The 23,426-nt window shown below is 41.8% G+C and overlaps 1 protein-coding gene across 3 annotated transcripts in view; it reads right to left on the bottom strand.

Annotated features, from left to right (window-relative positions):
- The window catches only part of Nek4 (NIMA related kinase 4), a 38,675-nt gene extending 15,255 nt beyond the window's left edge, over positions 1 to 23,420 (bottom strand). Inside the window, exons 1-10 of one of the 3 annotated variants that reach the window (XM_031361723.1) lie at positions 23,108 to 23,420; positions 20,941 to 21,207; positions 18,439 to 18,636; positions 18,145 to 18,252; positions 14,544 to 14,698; positions 11,969 to 12,107; positions 5,858 to 6,259; positions 1,688 to 1,831; positions 460 to 609; positions 34 to 100 (exon numbers count right to left, since the gene is read on the bottom strand). In XM_031361723.1, the coding sequence (XP_031217583.1) occupies positions 34 to 100; positions 460 to 609; positions 1,688 to 1,831; positions 5,858 to 6,259; positions 11,969 to 12,107; positions 14,544 to 14,698; positions 18,145 to 18,252; positions 18,439 to 18,636; positions 20,941 to 21,207; positions 23,108 to 23,200 (1,723 nt within the window). In that variant the 5' untranslated portion in view covers positions 23,201 to 23,420. The remainder of the gene's footprint in view (positions 1 to 33; positions 101 to 459; positions 610 to 1,687; positions 1,832 to 5,857; positions 6,260 to 11,968; positions 12,108 to 14,543; positions 14,699 to 18,144; positions 18,253 to 18,438; positions 18,637 to 20,940; positions 21,208 to 23,107) is intronic. The other 2 variants (XM_031361724.1, XM_031361725.1) reach the window with 2 other exon arrangements.
- Between the last annotated feature and the right edge of the window lie 6 nt (positions 23,421 to 23,426).

Below are 23,426 nucleotides of genomic sequence, written 5' to 3'. Positions count from 1 at the left end.
CAACCACCACCTAGAAAAGGGCATCAACTTCACCTGAGGGGTGCAGTTCTTCCTGTGACTGCTTTAGTCGTCTCCTCTCTCTGGCTGATAATGGTCGATCCTTTGAAAGAAAGTCATGGAGTTATTCCTGTTTCTACTCACTACTACTGTAGCAATGCATGATGCATCATTTAACACTGCTAAAGGCCTCCCATTGGTCTCTCAAGGAGCAGAAACCACTTAGACATGGAGTTTAGTATATAAGGGTTACAGCTACTAGGACTAAGGCATTTCTTATATTCAGAATTCACTGCAAGTGACTATCTTTGGAACTGCAGACTATATCCATTTCAATCAAAGCTAATGCCCTGAAAGTGCAAATATGTCTCTTCTAGAATTGGTAAAGTGTGACTAATATGTTTTAATATGAGCATCCACAACACATACAGACTTTATAATCCAAAGCTTTATCACACCAACCTTTGATGACACTGTTGAACTGGTCCTTGAACTGTTTACAGACCTAGCCACAGGTCCATTTTGGTTTCCATCATTTTGCTGTGTTGGTATGATATCCACTTTCCCAATACCAAGGTGAGAAGGCAAAAGCCGAGGGGGTAATTCTTGGAACTTAAGTAATATGAAGAGAAGGAGTTTATCAGTTCCATATACAGCCATTTCTAAAACTTCCCATTGGCAAGTCCCTTATACATTCACCAGTGAGTTGTCCTTAAAATGTTTAAAGCATTTAAAATTTTTAAAAAAGGAAGGTCACATGTCCCTCAGGCTACCCTCAATCTGACTATATATAGGCAAGGATGAACATTAATTTCTGATTTTCACATTTACATATCCTAAATTTTGGGATCACAGGTTTGTGCCACCATGCTTGGTTTACTTGGTGCTAGGGAGCTGAACCCAGGACTTCATGTATGCCAGGCAAGTGCTCTACCAACTAGGCTACATCCACACTTTAAAAAGCCAGGCCTGGTTGTGCATGCCATAATCCCAGCCACTTGAAAGGCTGAGGCAACAAAGTCATAGTTTCAAGACTGGCTTGTCCTTTGGAGACACTGCCAAAAGTGAATGGTCACCTAATAGGTTTAGGGAAGGGTATTGATGGAAGGCATTTTAATAAAGGAAGTACTGAGTGCTAGGATTGCAGCTCACTGGTAGAATACTTCTATAGCATACACAAGATCCTGGGTTTGTTTTCCAGCACTGCATAGAAAAAAATATATATGGTCGCTGGGCAGTGGTGGCACACGCCTTCAATCCTAGCACTTGGGAGGCAGAGGTAGGCGGATTTCTGAGTTTGAGGCCAGCCTGGTCTACAAAGTGAGTTCCAGGACAGCCAGGGCTACACATAGAAACCTTGTCTCGAAAACATAACAAAACAAAACAGACAAACAAACAAACAAAAAAATATATATATAGTCAAGAAAATATATAAAAAGAAAGACAAAGCTGAGCAACAGAGCACCAAAGCACCGACAGCCCATCCCTTTAACTCTCAAACAGCTCACTCAGTCCTACTGGATTTCCAACATTGAAAGCATTATTAAGCATCTTATCCTGGCCCAGCTTCTCAGTCCACTCTTTACATGTCTTACATTTTGGCAACTGCTAACCATTCTAAACAAAAGTGAAGCTTCCCAGAGTCTGTCTCCCAAGCAGCACAATGACTCATTAGAAAGAGATTGCTGACCTGGGTCTTTGTTTGACTATGGTCAGCCTGTTCCCTTTTTTTCTGCCTTCGGTGCCGGGACAAAGAAGGTTCAGGCATAGAGCTGTGTGGCTGAAATCTTGGATGGATGCTGTCCTGATTTTCTATAATACCAGTAACTTGATCCTTAAAAGCAACAAAATGAAAGAAACATACAAAAAAAAAAAGTACACCAAGCAACTTCAAATGCCAAACTCTTTACACCCACTTTTAGAATTGCAAAATGAAGAACTAGAGAGATGGCTCAGCATCTAAGAGCACTAGCTGCTCTTGCAGAGGACCTGGGTTCAATTTCCCAGTACCCACATGGCAGCCCACAGCCATCTGTAACTCTAGTTCCAAGAGATCCAATGCCTTCTTTTGTTCTTCATGGGCACTAGGCATACACTTGGTGAACAGGCATCCATGAAGGTGAAACATCTAGATATCATTTATATCTAGATATAAATTTAGGAAATAATTTTAATTATAAAATAAAAGTGAGAAGTCAGTGTTCTCTCAGCTGAATGCTTATGTTTACAGGAAAAGACATTATTAATCAAATGTTCTGGTTTTTACTCTCTTGCCTCAAACAAAAACCATTATAAACAACATGCTTAGAAATATATTTAACAAAAGAAACATAAGAATAAGATTTAGGGTGTCGCTCAGTGGCAGAGTACTTGCCTAATACACCTAATGTCTTAGGCACAATCACCAGAAACAAGAAAAAATTAAATAGAAGAAAAAAAACAACCAACAGAATGGGAGGCAGTATTGTCAAATCTTGTGTCTCATAGGATGTGGTATCTAAAATAAAAATCTCTTTCAATTTGATAATAAAAAAAGATAAACCAATTAAAAAATAAGCAATAACAGGCAGTGGTGGCAAATGCTTTTAATCCCAATACTCAGGAGGCAGAAGCAGGCAGATCTCTGTGAATCTGAGGCCAGCGTGGTCTATAGAGAAAGTTCCAGGACAGCCAGAGCTACACAGAGAAACCTTGTCTCAAAAAACAAAACTATATATATATATATCCTTTTGGAGCTGTAGAGATGGCTCAATAGTTAAGAGCACTGGCTGTTCTTCCAGAGTTCAATTCCCAGCAAGTGGCTTACAACCATCTGTAATGGAATCTGATGCCCTCTACTTACTTTCAGGTAGACATGCAGATAGAGTCCTCATATGAATAAATAAATCATTTTCAAAAATTGGAAACAAGGGGCTAGAGAGATAGTGCAGTGGTTAAGAGCACTTAACCACTATATGTGCAGACAAACACTCATACACATAAAATAAAAATAAACATTCAAAAATTTGCCAATGATTCTGTGCATACTATTTCTCCAAGGAAGTATACAAATCATCAGTGCATGTATAAAAAGACCCTCAGTACATGAGTAGACAAGGAACAAGTCAAAACCACAGTAAGGGGTCTGAAAGATGGGTCAATGCTGAACAACACGTACTGCTCCTCCAGGAGGCCTGAATTCAGTTCCCAGCATCCACATCAGGAAGCTCACAACAACCTGTATTACCCTTGCTCCAGGGGATCTGATTTCTCTGGCCTCACAGGACATTTGGTCCTATATGAGCACATATCCATGCACATACACATATAATTTAAAAATAATAAAAATAAAATCTAAAAACAAAGCACATTGAGACTCTACTGCAGCCGGGCAGTGGTGGTGCACGCCTTTAATCCCAGCACTTGGGAGGCAGAGGCAGGCAGATTTCTGAGTTCGAGGCCAGCCTGGGCTACAGAGTGAGTTCCAGGACAGCCAGGGCTACACAGAGAAACCCTGTCTCGAAACCCGCCCCCCCCCAAAAAAAAGACTCTACTGCAGACCCTTTAGACCAACAGTTATAATTACAGTGCTGGACAACAGGGCTGGGGATGCAGAACAGTGGTAGGGTACTTACTTAACATGTACAAAGCACTGGGTTTGATCACAGATTTTCTTTAAAAAAAGGACAATAACAAGTCCTGACAAAAATTCTGGAGAATGTAGGACCCTTATATATTACTGCCAGAAAGCGATGACTACAGCTGCTTTGGAAAATAACATTGCAGTCTCTTAAAAAGTTAAACATGGTGAAGCTACTAGAGAGATGAGATGGCTCAGTGGTTGAGAGCATCGGCTACTCTTTCAGAGGTCCCATGTTCAACTCCCAGCATCTACATGACAGCCCACAGCCAGCTATAACTCCAGTTCTAAGGGATCTGATGTCCTCTTCTGGCCTTCACAGGAAACAGGCACAAAAGTGGTACACAGATATACATGCAGACAAAATACCCCTACACATAAAATAAACTTTAAAAATTTAATTAAATATACATACAGTGAGATGCCTCAGTGAATAAAAGCTCTGCCATGAAATCATGACAACCTGATTTTGACCCCTTGAACCCATATAAGAGCAAAGAGAATCAACTCTACAAAGTTTTCCTTTGGCATCCATACTCATACCATGGTGTCTGTGCTACCAACATACACAAACACACTCATACACACACACACACACACACACACACACGTGTGCAAAAACAAACACTACTTGTGAGATGACTCAGTGAATAAAGGCACTTATCACCAAGGCTGACAACCTGAGTTCAGTCCCCAGAACCCACACAGTGGGTTGTCCGCTGACCTCCACTTGCACACCATAGCACACACATATGTTCTCCCTGCCCCTCCCCCACGAGCTAGAGAAATGACTCAGGGGTGAAGAGCACTACCTGCTTTTTCCCAGGACCTGGGTTCAATTCCTAGCACTCACGGGGTGGCTCACAATTGTCTGTAACTCCAATCCTAGAGGATTCAACATCCTCTTCTTGCCTTTTTGGGCACTGCACACAAATACAGGAAAACAATCACATACATAAGAACATACAAACAAAAATTTAAAAAGAAATATATACACAAATATTCATAGCAGGGATAGAGATGTAACTCAGCAGTGGAGAACCTGCCTAGCCTAGCATGTGCAAAGCCCTGAGTTCAATCCCTAATACCATACATGCATACACACAAAAGAATTTCAAAACATTATGTATACATACATACAGTGGAACATACTTAACAATAAAAAGCATACTGGTACATGCAACACCATGGATATACTTTGAAAATAAAAACATTATGTAGCTGGGTAGTGGTGGCACACACCTTTAATCCCAGCACTTGGGAGGCAGAGGCAGGCAGATTTCTGAGTTCGAGGCTAGCCTGGTCTATAGAGTGAGTTCTGGGATAGCCAAGGCTATACAGAGAAACCCTGTCTTGAAAAACCAAAAGAAAAAAAAAACAAGAAAAAAAAACCCATTATGTAAAGTAAAAGAAACCAGGCATAAAAGGCCATGTGACATATGATTCTATTTACACAAGATGTTCAGACTTAACAAACACATGGACACTGTCATGGGGTGAGAATGAGGATGAATGGGGAGTGACTGTCACTGTGTATGGCTTGGTTGGTTCATTGTTATTGTTGCTTTTATTTTATTTTTTTAAAGATTTATTTATTTTATGTGTATGAGCACACTGTAGCTGTACAGATGGCCATGAGCCATCATGTGTGTGGCTGCTCTCTGGCCCCCGCTCGCTCGCTCCAGGCCTGCTCACTGTAGCTGTCTTCAGATGCACCAGAAGAGGGTGTCCGATCTCATTATGGGTGGTTGTGAGCCACCATGTGGTTGCTGGGATCTGAACTCAGGACCTTCGGAAGAGCAGTCAGTGCTCTTACCCTCTGAGCCATCTCACCAGCCCCTTATTGTTGCTTTTATACGTAATACAAACATTATCCTATTGTAAATTTGCAAAAGAAATAGCTGACTTTCCTTACATAGGTAGGGCATACCAACATCTTTGTTTTTTTTTTTTAATAATTAAAACAATTAAGACTTATTGATTTTATTTTATAGGTATGAGTATTTTGTCTGCAGGCATGTATGTGTACCATATACATGCCTAGTACCCATGGAGGCTCTCCTGGAACTGGAGCTACAGATGGTTGTAAGCCACCATGAGGTGCTGGGAACCAAAACCAGGTCCTCTGCAAGAGCAACAGGTACCCTTAACCAATAAACCATTCCTCTAGCGCCATCCTACACCTCTGTAACCATACAGCCTGTTTTTCTTGGAAAACCATCCCTTCTGTGTATCACTCACCTGGTCTGGCTTTTGGTCTTTATTTGAGGCATACAACGACTTCACCAGTTCACTCCCTTCTCCATCATCGCCATCAGAAGACCATCTGGGAAGGAGATTTTCAAGCTGATCACTGGACTTGGTATTGCCCTGTAGCCTCTCCTTCTCTTGAGAAATACTGCATTGACTGTCTACTTCATTAGTGGCATCCACGTGTTGGGGTTGGTTCTCCTGAACTACGCCATTGTTCGCTGAGTCCCTCTTTTCTGCAGGTAAGATATCGATATTTATCCTACTGATTGTGGCACATGACTCTCCAGTATTGCTCATGTCTTGTTTGCCAGTGTGGCCTTCGAGACTAGCCAGTGATCTCAAGGGACCAATGTCCACTGGTTTCTCTTGGGACAAACATTTATCTTCACCCTGGGTGAAAAGATGTTCTTATGTTATTACAGTACCTCATACCATATACAAAAATAAACTCAAAATGGAACAGCATCTTCCTCAAAAAGTTAAACATAGAATTACCATTTAGCTCAGCAATTCTACTTCTTGGCATGCACTCTAAACAAACAAAAGCAGGAACTCAAGCAGGTATCTTGAGTAGGTTGAGTAGTTGGTAGCAGAGCAATGAGTCTAGCATCATTATTCAAAAAAGGGTGCACAATGTGGCACACATCAGTAATCCTAGCACCTGAATGGGGTGCTGAAGTGGGACTGTCATGATTTGAGGCCAGCCTGGGTACACTGTGACTTCTAAGCTACCCAGGGCTGTATAGCAAGACCCAATTTATAAAAGAAAAAAATTTGAGTATGGTAGGACATGCCTTTAATCCCAGGATTCAGGAGGCAGAAGCAGGAAGAGCTCTATGAGTTCAAGGACAACCTGGTCTATATACAGTTCTAGGACAGCCAGAACTAAATAATAGAGACCCTGTGTCAAAAATAGAAAGAAAGAAAGGAAGAGAGGAAGGAAGGAAAGAAAGAAAGAAAGAAAGAAAGAAAGAAAGAAAGAAAGAAAGGAAAGAAGGAGAAAAAGGTAGAAATAATGGCAAATCAATGGATAAAATGTAATATATACATAAGATCATAAGACCATACGCTTTAGTCCCAGCATTTGGGCAACAGAAGCAGATCTCTGAGTTTGAGGCCAACCTGGTCTACAGAGCACAGGGCTACATACAGAAAAACCAAATAAACAAACAAGTACATATTCTATGTATATAATGTCTGAAGGAGGAAAATTCAGAGATATATGAAATAGAAGTTTCTAGGCTCTGAAGGTTGGGGGATAGATGTAGTAGTCTCTAAGCAGCACACAGCAAAAACTGTCAAAGTGTTAGCTAGTCCCTCCTTCCTGCCCTATAGCTTTGGTAAGATGCCCGTGCAGGAGCTATCAAAAATGGCAGCTCCTGTCAAAATGGTGGCACTACAACACCTTCTCAGCCTGGGCCTTCTCTGAAGCTTTAGGGAATCACCTTTCCTGCCTCAGCCTACTGCTATCACGAGGAGCAGTCCATGTTGGCGACACCTTCTTTTGAGCCTCAGCCTTGGTCAAACACCACTGCAGAAGCTGTCCACAGTGACAGCACCTTCTCTCCAGCCTTCCCAGCAGTTCCACAGAGATGGTGCCTTAGCCAAAGCCGGCTGTAGCAGGGAAGGACTTCCCACCCTAACCCATGGGCCTAATGCATGGAAAGAGGTTGTGAAAACAAGCTACCAATCCCAGAGCAGGAAAAAACACCAATCCCTAAACAAGAAAATGCACCAATCCCTGAGCTTCCCAAGCTCAGGACAAGAAATCCCACCAATCCTCACTCTGGAAATCTCTGCCCCAAGAAGCTCTGCCCCCTACAAAACCCTATATAAGCCCCGCCCTTTGTCTGATTCCTTGCTGTCTGCTCCTGGGAGCAGTGGGCAGCTATGCCTGGATTCATTCCCCCTACACCTTGGAGCCTTCTGTAAATCTCTTAAATAAGATTTTCTGCCTGGTGTGACTCTTTTATTGGAAGAAACCAAGAAGAAAAGAAGCAATGAAGAGAAGAAGAGAGGAAGCCAAAGAAGAGTGGGGCTGAAGCTCCTGAGCTCCTGAGCTCAGCTGGGGATACCTTCCCCAGGAACTGCAACACACCTCTGCTAAGAAGACATCCTCTTAGAGCTATGTGGTTCCTGGGCTCTGGTTTCTCAGGATGACCTTCTACTGGGTTACCTTTTCTCTTAAAGCTGTATGGTTTCTGGGCTTCCCAGTTTCAGGCTACCCTTACAGCTTAATGAATAAGGAGTCTCACTCAGCTCCATATGATAACAGAAATTTTGAGGATGGTGATGATGGCTATATTACAATATTGTGAATATAATCAAGGACACTGGACAATATGCTTAACAGTTGTTAAAATAGGGAGAGCAACAATGCTCAGCAAGCAACAGCACTTGCTGCCAAGCTTGGTGACCTGAGTTTGATGACCTGGAACTCACGTAGTGAAAAGAGAGAACCCACTCCTGCAAGTTCGTTCTCTCTCTCTCTCTCTCTCTCTCTCTCTCTCTCTCTCTCTCTCTCTGTCTCTCTCTCTGTCTCTCTGTCTCTCTCTCACACACACACACACACACAAACTCAAAGAAATGTTTTTAGATGTGTTTAGCTGTTGAAATGAAGGTCTGGGTATGCAGCTCTGTGATAAAGCCCCTGCCTAGCATGCACAGGGTTGTGGGTTAAAACCCTAGCATGAGGGGTAGAGGGTGGTGTTAAAATGTGACCAAGTGAGACCAGTGTCTAAAATAAATGTTCACCATAAAATTCCATACACTAAATGAATGGAATGAAGAAAAAAAGCACATGATCATCTCAATAGATCTAGAAAAATGCTCTGACAAAATTTAGTACCTTGTATGATCTGGAAAAACAAACCAGGACTAGAGGAAACTATCCTAAGATAGCAAAGCCAACTGTGGAAAAACTAAACCAGAAATCATTCTTAGTGACTCCAAAGGCTTTCCCTTGAGATCAGGAATAAGTGGAGCCGCTCACTCTCGTTACAGATCAGGGACAGGCAAAGCTGCTTGATCACTCTCATTACAGATCTGGGACAAGCGGAGCCGCTCACTCTCATTACTTTCACTCAACATGACACTGTATGTTGTAGACTGAGCAATTAAGCAGAAAACAAAAATAAGGTGTTTGGATTAAAAGAAGATATAAAATTATCTGTCTGTAGGCAACATGATTTTTTGTATGTAAAAGCCCTAAAGATTATATATACATGCTCCTACCTAGTAAACTAATGAATCTAACCAACTTTTAACACACAAAAGCAACTGTCCATCTCTATACTGAACAATCTGAAAAGTTAACTAAAAAAAATTCTGACTATAATTATAACAAAAATAATAAAATGCCTACAAGATAAGACTTGGATATTAAAGTCTATGAAATTTTTCACTGAAACAGAAAACCTTATCCTAGGAATCTTGAGATCCCAAAACAATCTTGAGGAATAATGCCTGAGGAGGACCCATATTTCCTAATGTCAAAACTCATTATAAAGCTAAAATCATTAAAGCAACATGTCACTGAAACTAAGACAGACATACTGACCAATGGAACAGAATAGAAAGCCAAAATACACCTCAGAAAATGACCAAATGATGACTGACGGGGATAATGACCATTTGTGTAGTCTATTTGCTTTACTATAACTGAATACCAGGGTCTGTGTTTTGTTTTTGTTTGTTTTGTTGAGACAGGCTCTCTCTATATAACCTTGGCTGTCCTGGAACTTGTATGTACACCAGGCTGGTTTTGAACTCACAGAAATCCACCATCTAAGCCTCCACAGCTCTAGGAATAAAGACATGTACCACCACACTCAGCAAGCCCCTGTAATTTATATCATTTAATTTAAACCTTATTTAGTTTACAGTTCTGGAAGGTGTGAACCTGAGGTAAGGGGCAGAAGTTGACCATTCCCTTATTACTGATAGAGTCATTGAAGTGTCCCAAGGTTTTACAAAGAAAGGAAAATAACCACAAGACTGTCAAGCTGGATTTTAGGACAGACCAGTTCTCAAAAGCAGCCAATAATTACCTCTTAAAGGTCTAGTTTCACCATAAGACCTGTTTCAATGCCTAATGCCTCATAAGCATTTTGGAGGAGACATTAAAAAAAACACACACACACAGCAATATTCACTATAGTCTTTTCAACAAACTATGTTGAGAAAACTATGTATTTACATACAAAAAAATTAAATTAGGCCACACCTAATCAACATCACAGTTTTTTGTTTGTTTGTTTTGTTTTTTCGAGACAGAGTTTCTCTGTGTAGCTCTGGCTGTCCTGGAACTTACTCTGTAGACCAGGTTGGCCTCGAACTCAGAAATCCATCTGCCTCTGCCTCCCAAGTGCTAGGATCAAAGGTGTGCACTACCACCGCCCTGCTCTAACATCACATTTTTAAAAAGTTAAATACAACTGGATCAAAGCCATAAATATAAGAGTTAAAATCCTGAAACTCTTCAAAGAGAACAGGAACCCAGGAGCTGTAGTGCACACTTCTAATCCTAGTAGAGATGCAGAGTCAGGCCGTCTCTGAGTGTGAGGCCAGCCAGGTTTACGGAACAGGTTCCAGGATAGATAGCTAGGTTACATAGAGAAACTCTGTTTCAAAAACTAAACAAGTTAAAATTCATGGAAATTAAAATTTTTGTGTATCAAAAGAGTAAAACAAGAAACCAAACAATGGAGAAAACCTGCAAATAATTTATCTAGTAAGGACTGACAGCTTCTAAAACACAATATCATATCAGATAACCCTGGCTGTCCTAGAATTTACTCTGTAGAAACAGGGTGGCCTCACAGGCTGAGAGATCTGCCTGATTCTGCTAAACAAGGGATTAAAGGTGTACACTACCACCTCCTGACTAATATGATTATATTTACTAATAAAAATAAAACAAATAATATAGAAAATAATGCTTGTTTGAGAACATATAGAATTAAAAATGCAGAATGATATAGTTCCTGCAGAAAACTGTAGTGCCTCACAAGGTTAAACACAGCATCTTCACCTGACCCAGCTTTTACACAGAGGCAGACAGCTCAAAGAAACTGAAAAGGATGCACAAGCACTGGTTCCTAAATGTTCACAGCAAGACCCACAGGTGAAAAGAATCCAAATGTCTTACCAATGGATGAATGGATAGAGATATTGGTATATACTGCATGGATAAATCTTAAAAACATAATAACTCAGATATAAAAGCCCACATGTTATATGACTCCATTTATAAGAAATATTCAAGAAAGAAAAATCCATAGAGACAGAAAACACACTGGTGTTTGTGTTTGGAAGGTAGAGCAGACTATGAGGAGAGACAGCTTCTTGTGTGAAGTTTCCTTTGGGCTGATGGGAACACTTTGGAAGTAGAAAGGAAGTGATAGTTGCATAGTATGAGTATGCTAAGCACACATGATTGTCCACATTATGTGGGCTTACATAGTGCTGCAGAGATGGCCTAGCAGTTAAGAACGCTTGTGTGCAATTAATTATGAAAACCAAAGTCTGGATTCCAACACCCACATACCAAGCCAGGCATCCAAAACATGCTTTTACTTCAGCTCTGAAGACCCAATGCTCTCTTCTGGCATCCACAAACACACACTCCCCCACACATGTGGGAATATACTCACACACACTCACACAAATGAATGAAATATTTTGCTGGGCAGTGGTGGCACATGCACTTGGGAGGCACTTAATCCCAGCACTTGGGAGGCAGAGGCAGGTGGATTTCTGAGTTCGAGGCCAGCCTGGTCTACAGAGTGAGTTCCAGGACAGCCAGGGCTATACAGAGAAACCCTGTCTAGAAAAACCAAAAAAAAAATTTTAAATAGTGGTTATATAAATTTTATCTTAAAAAAAAATTTAAAAAGTTATTGTACTGGCTTTGAGAATAGCTTGGCACCCTACTTTAGATAAAGTGAGAGAGAGACTGACTGTCACTGTACACAGTCTTTAAAATCAGAAGGAACTGCATAATGATCTCTAGAAAAGCATAGTCATTCCCACATAAAACTGTTACTTGAAAGACCTGTTTTTCGTACAGTTCCTAAGGTATTAGCATAAAAAGCATACCATGACATGTACAGCAGAGCCCTGGGAAGAGTGTGGCTGGTAGTGTATCACTGCACGATTTGATTCCTTTCTGGAAACCACAGCAGCAGCAGGCTTGGCTCTGGAGTCACAGTTTTTAACATTATTTTTGGAAGTTTTTCTTTACAGGGAAGAAAAGAAAGTACTATTATCAACACAGCAATGGCTGATGGCTTGACGGAATATGTGAAATGTGTCTACAACACACCTCCCTTACTCAACTGCAGTACTTACAGAGCGAGGCTTGGCAACACCTGGGGGGCACTTTCTAAATCATCTGTCTTCAAGATAATCAAGACCATAAGAAACAGGAAAGCAAGGACTGTAGGAGCCAGAGGAGTGGAGGACACCACAAGGACAGCCTACAGAATCAACTAAAGGGGTCTCATAGGGGTTCACAGAGACTGAAGTGACAATCAGGGAGTCTGCATGGGTCTGAACTGGGTCCTGTGCATATATGTTAAGAAAGAAAGGAAGGAAGGAAGGAAGGAAGGAAGGAAGGAAGGAAGGAAGGAAGGAAGGAAGGAGGGCAGGCAGGTAGGCGGGCAGGCAGGAGACCCAGAAGGTATTGAGGCTAAAGAGACTTGAGAACTAAAAGACTATATTGTGTCTTAGAGTAAATCCTGGCACATAAGTGGAAACATTAATGGAAAATCTATCAAGGCCAATGAAAGTCTGAGGTTAAATAGTAATGAACCAGTGTTGGTTGGTTTCTCAGATTTCAATTTTATTTTGAAACAGAGTCTCCCTGTGTAGGTCAAGATGTCCTGGACTCCCTGTGTAGACCAGGCTAACCTAAAACTCACAGAGATCTGCCTGCCTCTGCCTCCTGACTTCTGAGATTAAAGGCATGTATCACCACACCCAGAACTGGCTTCTTACTTTTAAATGTATTTTAAAAATCACGTTTGCTTGTTTAGTTTGTGTGTACAAGAATACATACAAATACACACATGTGATCAGAAGACAACTTGTAAGAGTTGGTTCACTCCTCCATGTGGGTCCTAGAAACTTAACTAGGGTTAGCCGCTTAGCGAGCAGCAAGTACCTTTACTTGCTACGTCATCTCGGCAGCCCTGGCTTCTTAATTTTGACAAGTGCCCATGTGAGCTAATGACAGGAGGAACCAGAAGAAGGTATAGAAGAACTCTGTACTGTCTCCATAACTTTTCTATAAATGCAAAATTCCAAAATGGAATTTCTATGAGAAAGTAGCTCACACACAGAAGTACCAGGATACCAAACGTCCAAGTCCTGGTTACACAGCAAGACCTTGTCACTCATCCCTGAACATCTTTAACATGGCCTCCTCTCCTCCCACAGGCAGAGAGGAACCTAACAAGCACTGACAGGCTTATCTGACCTTAAGCCTTAGACACAGAAACATTAGTTTGCTAACAGTATCACCTGTAGTCAAAGACGGCATTCTTTTCTTCTGAAAAGCTACATGAATGAAGAAAGTGTCTCACATGCTGAGATTAGACGAGGACCTCCATTCCAGTTCTACTTGGCCATTTTGCTCCCATTCCTTCTGATTGGCCTTCTGCTATGCTGATCTCTGCACTCTCCTTTAATGTCCCAGAGATTCAGCCCAGCTTAAAAATGGCACATTAAACAGTACAGGTCTTATTGCTGTATACACTGACTCTCCAAGTCAGAGAACATAAACCAATTATTTTTAATCTTAAAGTTTGCAAAAATAAAAGTTTTATTACTGTAAACATGTGAAACTTAAAAGAAGAAGAGGAGGAAGGAGGAGAAGGAGGAGGAGAAAGAGGAGGAGAAAGAAGAGGAGAAAAAGAAGAGGAAGAAGAAGAAGAAGAAGAAGGAGGAGGAGGAGGAGGAGGAAGAGGAGGAGGAGGAAGAGGAGGAGGAGGAGGAGGAGGAGAAGAAGAAGAAGAAGAAGAAGAAGAAGAAGAAGAAGAAGAAGAAGAAAGAAGAAGATGACGACTATGACAATGTCGCCGTTGTTGGACAGTGATGCTGCACACTTTAATCCCAGCACTCAGAAGGCAGAGGCAAGTGGATCTCCCGAGTTTGAAGCAAGCCAGAGCTACACTCAGAAGCCCTGTCTCAAACAATGCCCCCAAACAGTAAAGTATAAAAAAATAAAAATACAATAAAAATGGAAAGTTAAAGTGGAGAGAAATCTTTAGACCTTAGTAAAATAATTCTAATTTTCCTTTACTCTCTTCACAGAGTTCCTTCACACAATTACCTTTCTTCTTAGCCTGGCATAGATGCATTAGGTTTTACTGCTTTGGGGTCTTCAAATTATAAAACTGCATTCTACTTATAAAACATAAAGCTTTTATTAAATACACTTTATTACTTTCCTATGCAAGTTAAATTCTATGGCCCAGGCCAAAAAACACCCAGAGGGTAGAATTTTGTCTTCTTGCATACTCTAATCATGCAGTTTTATTTTTTGTTAAAAAAACAAATAAAAAAAAAACAAACAAAAACCTCACCATAAATGTTTACATTTGAAAATTTAGGAGCCACCCTCTTTTGACCCATGTGCTCAGCCCAGCTTTCTGGAAGGGAAGTGTCTTACGCCTTGGTGGCCTCCAAGAACAAGGAGATGTGGTGTTTTATGTAGGGCTGCCTCAGGATACTCCGCACAGAGGGCCTCTCCTCAGGCCTTCTGCTCAGCATTGTTCTTATCAGCTCTGCCAGCTCTGCGCTATAAACTTTTGGCATTGGTGGCAACTGCAAAGAATAACAATACTGTAATTATGATTAATGACATTATGAGACAAAGTAAAAACTGCCAGAAATTTCCCTATATTTAAAAATCATCATAATAGGGCTGGAGAAATGGCTCAGCGGTTAAGAGCACTGACTGTTCTTCCAAAGGTCATGAGTTCAAATCCCAGCAACCACATGGTGGCTCACAACCATCTGTAATGAAATCTGATACCCTCTTCTGGTGTGTCTGAAGACAGCTACAGTGTACTTACATATAATAAATAAATAAATCTTTAAAAAATCATCATAATATTTAAAATTAAACACTAATTTAAAGTTACATATCCAGAAAGTAGTAGAGAGTAGTCAACACAAATAATGTTGTCTTTATACTTCAGATATACACACAAGTTCCTTTTTCTTTTTTTCAGTGTTATTTATTATTAGCATGTGTGCATGTGTGAGGATGCGCACATTCAAGCCAGAGAACAACTTTAGGGAGTCGGTTCTCTCCTCCAATCATGGGTTCTGAGATCAAACTCAGGTTGTCAGGCTTGTGCTGCAAGCATCCTTACCCATTGAGCCACCTCGTTGGCCAAGGGCACAAATAGGATTTATTTACCAGAATATGCAGTGTGGTATTCAACAGCTAGAAATAAAGAGTCCATCTACACAGGACTGAGGGATAACTTGTGCTGCATTCTTCCTATTAACACTAAGTGGCTGATTAAAAGGAAAACACAAGTACTGACAACTAAGCCAAAAGAGTAAGTTTGGTACCTCTGTGTACAGTGAGTCTCTTTTTGTTTCTCTTTTAAAAGTACTTGCATATGCTTCATTTGTAATGGCCAGAAACTAGAAACAACCCACATGTCTCTCAACCAAAGAACGGATAAAGGAAAATGTGGTACACCTCAAAATGGAATACTACTCAGCCATTAAAAACAAGGACTTCATGAAATTTGCAGGCAACTGGATAGAACTAGAAAAGATCATTCTGAGTGAGGTAACCCAGACCCAGGAAGACAAACATGGTATGTACTCACTTAAGGAAGGCCCAAGAGGATGCTTGAATCTTACTCTGAAGGGGAAATGAAATAGGTATTGGAAGTGGATGGAGGGAAGGAACAAGGTGGGAGAGGGAGCGGGGAGGAGAATGAGGATAGGGATCAGGTATGTAGAGAGCAGGGGTGGGGGCATCACTGGGACAAGTGGGAGACCTGGGATTGGGGAGGCTCCTGGGAGAATATGGGGGTGACCCTTGCTGAGACTCCTAGCAGCCAGATATGTGGAGCCTGAAGTGACCACCTCCTATAGCCAGGCAGGACTTCCAGTGAAGGGAGAGGAACACCAACCTGTCCACAAAACCTTCGACCCAAAATTTGTCCTGCCTACAAGATGTGCAGGGTTAAGATGGCGCAGGCATTGAGGGAATGGACAACCAATGACTAGCCCAACTTGAGACCCACCCCATGGAAGACAGCCAATCCCTGACACTATTAACAATACTCTTCTATGCTTGTAGATAGGAGCCTAACACAACTGTTATCTGAGAGGCTCCACCCAACAGCTGGCTGAAACAGATGCAGAGACCCACAGTCAAATATCGGGTGGGGCTCAGGGAGTCTTGCAGAAGAGTGGGGGAAGGATAGAGGGAGTTGGAGGGGGTCAAAGACACTACAAGAAGGCCAACAGAGCCAACTAACCTGGGCCCATGGGGGTTCACAGAGACTGAACCACCAACCAAGGAGGCTCCCCTTCTCCAGGTAGAATTGGGAGAAGGGGGGTGGGAGGGTGGGAATGGGAGGAGAGGAGGGAGTGGGCTGCAATCAGGATATAAAGTGAATAAATTCATTTTTTAAGATTTATTTATTTTATGTATATGAGTACACTGTAGCTGTACAGATGATTGTGAGCCTTCATGTGGTTGTTGGGAATTGAATTTTAGAACCTCTGCTCGCTCCAGTCAGCCCCACTTGCTCCAGACCAAAGATTTATTATTATTTTATCTAAGTACACTATGGCTGTCTTCAGACACAACAGAAGATGGCATCAGATCTCATTACGGATGGTTGTGAACCACCATGTGGTTGCTGGGATTTAAACTCAGGACCTTTGAAAGAACAGACAGTGTTCTTTCCCACTGAGCCATCTCGCCAGCCCTAATTTTTAAAAAGTACTTGTGCTGGGCAGTGGTGGCGCATGTCTTTAATCCCAGCACTTGGGAGGCAGAGACAGGTGGATTTCTGAGTTTGAGACCAACCTGGTTTACAGAGTGAGTTCCAGGATAGCCAGGACTATACAGAGAAACCCCGTCTCAAAAAACAAAACAAAACAAAAAAAAGGTACTTGCATAGACGTAGTACATATACAACCAGAGTTATGTCTGTTTCAAAAAAAGAAAAGAAAGGCCTTAGAATAAATTGCTAGCAGTAGTTATCAAAAACATGAAAATAGGGATTTTTTTTTTTTTTTTTAATTATATGTAAGTACACTGTAGCTGTCTTCAGACGCACCAGAAGAGGGCATCAGATCTCATTACGGGTGGTTGTGAGCCACCATGTGGTTGCTGGGATTTGAACTCATGACCTTCCGAAGAGCAGTCGGTGCTCTTCCCCGCTGAGCCATCTCACCAGCCCCGGGATTTTTTTTTAAAAAACTTAATTCTTTAAATAGTATAATTGGAAACAAATTTTAAGACTTTATTTTATGTGTGTGGGAGTTTTGTTTGCATGTATGTATGTAAATGCAGCACAAGCATAGAGTCGGCAGAGGCTGAAAGAGGGCATCAGATGCTCCAGAGACAGAAGGCTGAGAGCAGACAGAGTGGGTGGCCAGGAGCGTTCTTAAACAATAAGACATCTCTTCAGCCCCTATAAATGAACATTTTTACTTGTGTATTTTAAAAAATGTTTTTCAGTGAGTCTTGGGGTAATCTTTAAGTCACTGCAAAGGGCAGCCTGTCTCAGGGAAATCACACGACGTTAGTATTTCTGGCATTCACATCATATATGATACCTTCTGCAGTTCTTAATCAGTTATTTGCAGTGTTAAGTACCAAACAGCACACTCTAACAGCATGGATTCACTGTGAACAGCTCACTCTACTATGTGCTGTTCAGGCACCCAGACAGCCTGCAGTTCTCAGGGGAGTTTTCAAACGGCCAATCAGCTATGCTTACATTTAACAATAAGAAAAAACAATCTCTCCTCAACTTCAACCTTTCCCACAAAAGAGAGCCTATATCTTAACTCTTCAGCCAGTATCAGTGAGTATCAGTCAATTAATCAAAATCACTAGTGAGCTCAGGGCTGGAAATGCAGCTCAGAGCTAGAGTGCTGGCCCTGCATTTGCCCTGGGTTTGACTCCAGCACTGGGGAAAAAACCAATGATGTTGACAGCAGATATTTACAAAGCTCTATTATATAAACCTGTTCAATTAGTTCTAAAAAAAATTTTTTTTTACCTTTCCTTCAATAATCCGATAAACTAAAGAATTCATGTCTTTTGCATTAAAAGCGTGCTTCAAGGTGGCCATTTCATATACACAGCATCCCAAAGCCCAAACATCTGACTATAAAAGAAAAACAGTGAATGGTTAAACACTGAATATCTTAGTTACATTTTCCCTCTGAAAACAAGGCACACATTTTCTCCCAACTGATTCACAGGTAATTCTGATTTAAGTACTCATGGGCTCTGAAACTTTGATATTCCCCCAGAGACAAGGTGAGCCAGCATACAGCTGTACACATCCTACCTTATAGTTGTAAGGTTTGTTGGAGAACAGCTCAGGACTCATGTAATAGGGTGTGCCGATGAGGGTGCTGGCCATGTCACTGTGATTCTCTAAAACTCGGGCAATTCCTAGGTCACCCACTTTGATGATATTTGTTCTTGTTAAAAAGACATTCTGAGTTTTCAGATCTCGATGAAGGATGTGTTTCTCATGTAAATACTGAGAAGAGAGAATTTTTTCATTATATATAAGTATACTAATTGATTTACTTATTTCTAGTTTTTATATCATCAACAATTACATGAGTTAAAGAGCCTTAGTTATCTGCCAACCAAAACACTATTGTTCTATAAGTTCTAAATAAAGAACTAATTTATAACTTTCAAAGTAAGAAAAGTTAAGTTCCAGGGGCTAGGGAGGTGGCTCAGTTGTTAAGTGCTTGTCACACAAGCATGAGAACCTGAGTTTCCATCTACAACACTCTGAAAAGCCAGGCATGCTGTCTCATTCTTGGCACTGAGAAGGGGACAAATGGAGGACCCCAGGAGCTTGCTGTCAAGTAAGTTTTAAAATCAATAAAAGACTGAAAAACTAAGGTGGAGAGCAACAGAGGAAGACATCCAACACCTTTACCTCTGTCTTCTACACATATACACACATATGTGTATGTATGTGCATCGGCATACATACATGAACATGTATGCACACACAGAAAATTAAGTTCCACATATTAGTTGGCTTGGTACCTTCTAAAATTATTTCCTGGTGCCTTGAATATTGTATCATTTTTAACAATACCTGGATCTAGTTAAAATACATGCTTATAAGTCAGGCATGGTGGCTTAGGCCTATTAAGGACTAATAGGCTGTTGTGAGTTTGAGATTTTCTTGAGTCCAATCTAGGCTAAAGCGAGTCCTTGTCTCCAAGTTTAAAAAATAAACAAAAACAAAAACAAAAACCAAACCAACCAAACAAAAATACCTTGCAAACTCACACTGAAGGTCAAATAACTTATCCAAAGTCAGATGTCCACTCCTCTCTGACCTGTGAAATTCTAGACATTTTAAAATACAACAGCATCACTTTTACCTAAAGAGAACATGTGAGAATTTAAACAAGGTCAATTGATTCTGGCCAAATAAGCCCAGTCTCTGAATTATACTTCAAAATCAGTCTCCCTCTGGAGGAGGCATACACCAACACACTGATCTGTTTGGCATTTTCATGCAGGACAACCTGAGCCTCACAGTATCAGAATATCAACTAGTCAAGACATCTTTCAACATGACACAGATGACCAACCGATAAGAACGCCATCTTCCTTTGTTCTTTGTCAATTTACAGCTCTTAAAACTGACTTTGTGCAGGGCAGTGGTGGCGCATGCCTTTAATCCCAGCACTTGGGAGGCAGAGGCAGGTGGATTTCTGAGTTCAAGGCCAGCCTGGTCTACAGAGTGAGTTCCAGGACAGCCAGGGCCACACAGAGAAACCCTGTCTCAAACAAACAAACAAATAAACAAACAAAAACAAACAAACAAAAAAACCCTGACTTTGTTACAAAATGCTAAATGCACAAAGAGTTGGTATCTTTTGTAATTTATATGAAATCCATGTCTACTTTAACATAGACATCACTCACCCAGCAACATCCCAATGCTACAAGAGGGATCCATCCAGCTTCTAAGTGGATTTTCAAAAGAATACTTTCCCTACCATGTAAGCACTCAAAAAGACATCTTCCTAAAATATGCAGACACCATCCTGGGACTGAGCCGTTCTAACCTCAAAAACAAGGCTGCGTTTACATCACAGCATGCTGGGTAAGGACCAAGGCCCCGTGCCTCTCAGCAAGACCACCAAAAGTTAACTTCAACCTGCCCTGATTTAGTGCATCCTGACGCTGCTGTAGAAACCACCAACCACTCTTTAAGAGCAGGTTCAGGGGCCGAGGAAGTGGCTCTGTCAGTAAAGTGCTTGCTGCACAAGCATTAAAACTGGAATTTGGATCCCCAGCACCCATGTTATATAGAAAGGGCTACATGTGACAGAGGGCACAAACCCCAACCAAGGGATGCAGAGGACACAAAAACAGAGCAGACACAGGTTCTCAGACGTCTGACTCCGAGCCATGCCTACCTTGCACATAACCTGTCCCAGGAAGAGACAACTGGCACCATAAACTTAATGATAAATGAGAGTGTCCGTCTAAGCATCTTGGTATGAGCCCCACATAGGTGTCCCACTTGATGAATCTTAAACAACCAGGGCACCCTGAGACTGAAACACCGCCTGGCTGCTTGTGTGAAAACACCTCTCATAAAACCAGCCATAAAATATTACTGTACAGTCTCTCTTCACTCTTGCCTGCTATGGTTCTATCTCAGTATATTTAGTAAATTCCACTTCTAACTTTCTCTGTATTGGTGAATTCCTTCACAGCCTATGGGTCATCCTTGGCCCAGGACAGTACAGCTGCTGTCCTCCTGCCACCCTGGAGCCTGCGGGAGCTGTGAGTGACGTACCTGCAAGGCCATGGCGATCTGCACAAACCACTCCACCACCTGGCTCTCAGGCAGAAGCTGCCCTTTCTGTTCCTTGAGCTTCCGGTATAGGTCACCTCCTTCACAGAAGCCCATGACAATGTAGAGCAGACCATCTCCTCCCTCCCATGACTCTTTGTAGGTGACAATGTTGGGGTGCTTCAACTGAGACAAGAGCTGAGCTTCCTGCTCAGCAGCTCGACGCTCTCGGCTGGAGGCATTTCGGAGGTTTAGCTTTTTGATAACATACTACCAAAGAAAATGCATACTTTTACAAGGTGTAAGAAAACAGAGTCTCTAGGTTCAGAAGTAGCATCCTCACAGATGCCCAGTCCTCAAAAACCAACCTTCTGGAGTCTATCAGATAACCTATTGACTTGTTTTCAAAAGGCATTAAAATTACCAGTATAATACATGAAAGAGGAGGTGGCAGGATGATCAAAAAGCATGAAACTGGCTGGGTGCTGGTGGTGCATGTTTATAATCCCAGCAATCAGGAGGCAGAGCCAGGTGGATCTCTGAGTTGGAGGCCATCCTGGTCTACCTAGTGAGCTCCAGGACAGCCAGGACTACACAGAGAAACCCTATCTCAAAAAATCAAATCAAGTCAAAACAGCATAAAACAGGAAAATATTTACCATTGACAATTAAGCTTTTGTTCAGTGTTGGCATTGTACATACTAGATAAGTACTCTACTACTTACATCAGTCAGACTTGAGCCCATTCCAGGTCACAGTCATGCAATCCACCCTTCCCTTTGCATTTTACTACTTCTTTCACTCTGCAATCCCAACCACTCTGAAGGCTAAGGCAGAAGGGTTACTTATGCCCAGAATTTTGAAGCCCAACACGGACAACATATTGATATGCTATCTCAAAAAAAAAAAATTACTAATGACTAAAAAGTGATCCTAACATACTATTCGACCAATTAAAAAGAGAGAAACTCCTTAACCTCTAAATTCTCCCTATAAACAAGCATTAAGATAAAGCTTAAATGTGTATCTGTGAACTGGATAGGTGTATGAGACACATTAGATACTCATGACCCAAGAAAGTTAAAGCATCACTGGTCCTCTGCATATCATGCCATTCCCATTAAAAATAAAATCCTTTATAGTTTAATATACTGCTCTCAAGCATCTCAAAGATCATGTACTCACTCCTCCAATAAACACATATAAAAATGCATTTCCTGGAGTGCAAACTACTGCTCAAAATGAAGGGTTATTGTTATAGCTAAACTCTCTCTCTTAGCACAAATGTCCCATAGTTCCCAGGGGTGCCTACTCAATGAACCTATGTGAAACTTTGTGTTCTAGGCAGACAATCTAGCATATGACAGAAGGAAGAACAGGAGAGTGGGTCCTATACTTGAGGGGTGGGGGCTCTCTCAGCTTGTTGTTGCCACTGGCTTGGTAGAACTATGAAACATCACTTATCAGCTTCATAATTGTGCCTGTTTGTGCAAAACATTCTACAGCCGCCCTGATAGCAAAGCATACTTAAGAACTGGTTCATTAGCCTTTGGGTGATGGTATAAAGTACTTTACACAAAGGAGTAACATCAGATTTGAGTTTAAGAAAGATCACTGCAGTAGAAGAGACAGGTTAGAGAAAAGAAAGCAGGCAACAGGAACTAGTTCGGAAGGAATGGGCATTTAGCTAGAAAGACTGGTGGTACCAACAGAGATGGAGATGCCAGTCTGACCTAGTGACAGGAATATAACCAGCGTTGGGGACATTAAAGATAATTGTTACAAGTCCAGCTTAGGAAACTGCATGGCTAGTCAAGCTACTCACTGAAACAGGGTTCATGACAAAGTGCTGGAGAGAAGACGATGAGCCGAGTTTTTAAGCAAAGCAAATTGCACAAGAGACAGCTTGTCAGGTGGCACTGAATTAGGCTTTGGGAACACACGGCCCCTATTCTCAAGAAATTTTCAGGTGACAGGAGGTTTACAAATAAAGTACACTATTAATACCAAAGAACAGACTACAAAGTTTGGGGCTATTATAGAGGAAGTTGGGAAGCTGACCACGTATCTGAGAAGAGTCCCTGCCCATCACTCCGGGCCTAGTACATTTGAGGATGCCCTCGACGTACCCCTTCCCTCAAAGCCCCTGGCCAGGTCCCAAGTCCCCGACCTGCTTGCCGTCCTGCCGATGCTTCACGAGTGTCACCTCCCCGTAACTACCCCTGCCCACGACCCGCAAGTAGCAGTATGCGGCCTGGGGCATGTTCCCGAAGGAGGCCTACAGTCGGAAAGCTGCAGCAATGGCGCGTAAGGCAGCGGAAGGCCCCGCTCCTGCCCGACTAGAGGTGAAGTCGTCGGTAAACGCGGCCCACCGCAGGCAGGAGCTTCGAGGCCCGGCCCACCCGGACGCCGCTACCATAGCGATACTGGCGGAGTACTCCTGCGCATGCTCAGAGTTGGAAGACGCGCCATAGAGTCGACCTAGCGGT

Source organism: Mastomys coucha, unplaced genomic scaffold (assembly GCF_008632895.1).
Source record: "Mastomys coucha isolate ucsf_1 unplaced genomic scaffold, UCSF_Mcou_1 pScaffold9, whole genome shotgun sequence".
Classification (NCBI taxonomy): Eukaryota; Metazoa; Chordata; class Mammalia; order Rodentia; family Muridae; genus Mastomys; species Mastomys coucha.
The sequence above is the reverse complement of the archived record's forward strand: the minus strand, read 5'-3'. Positions and strand labels throughout refer to the sequence as shown.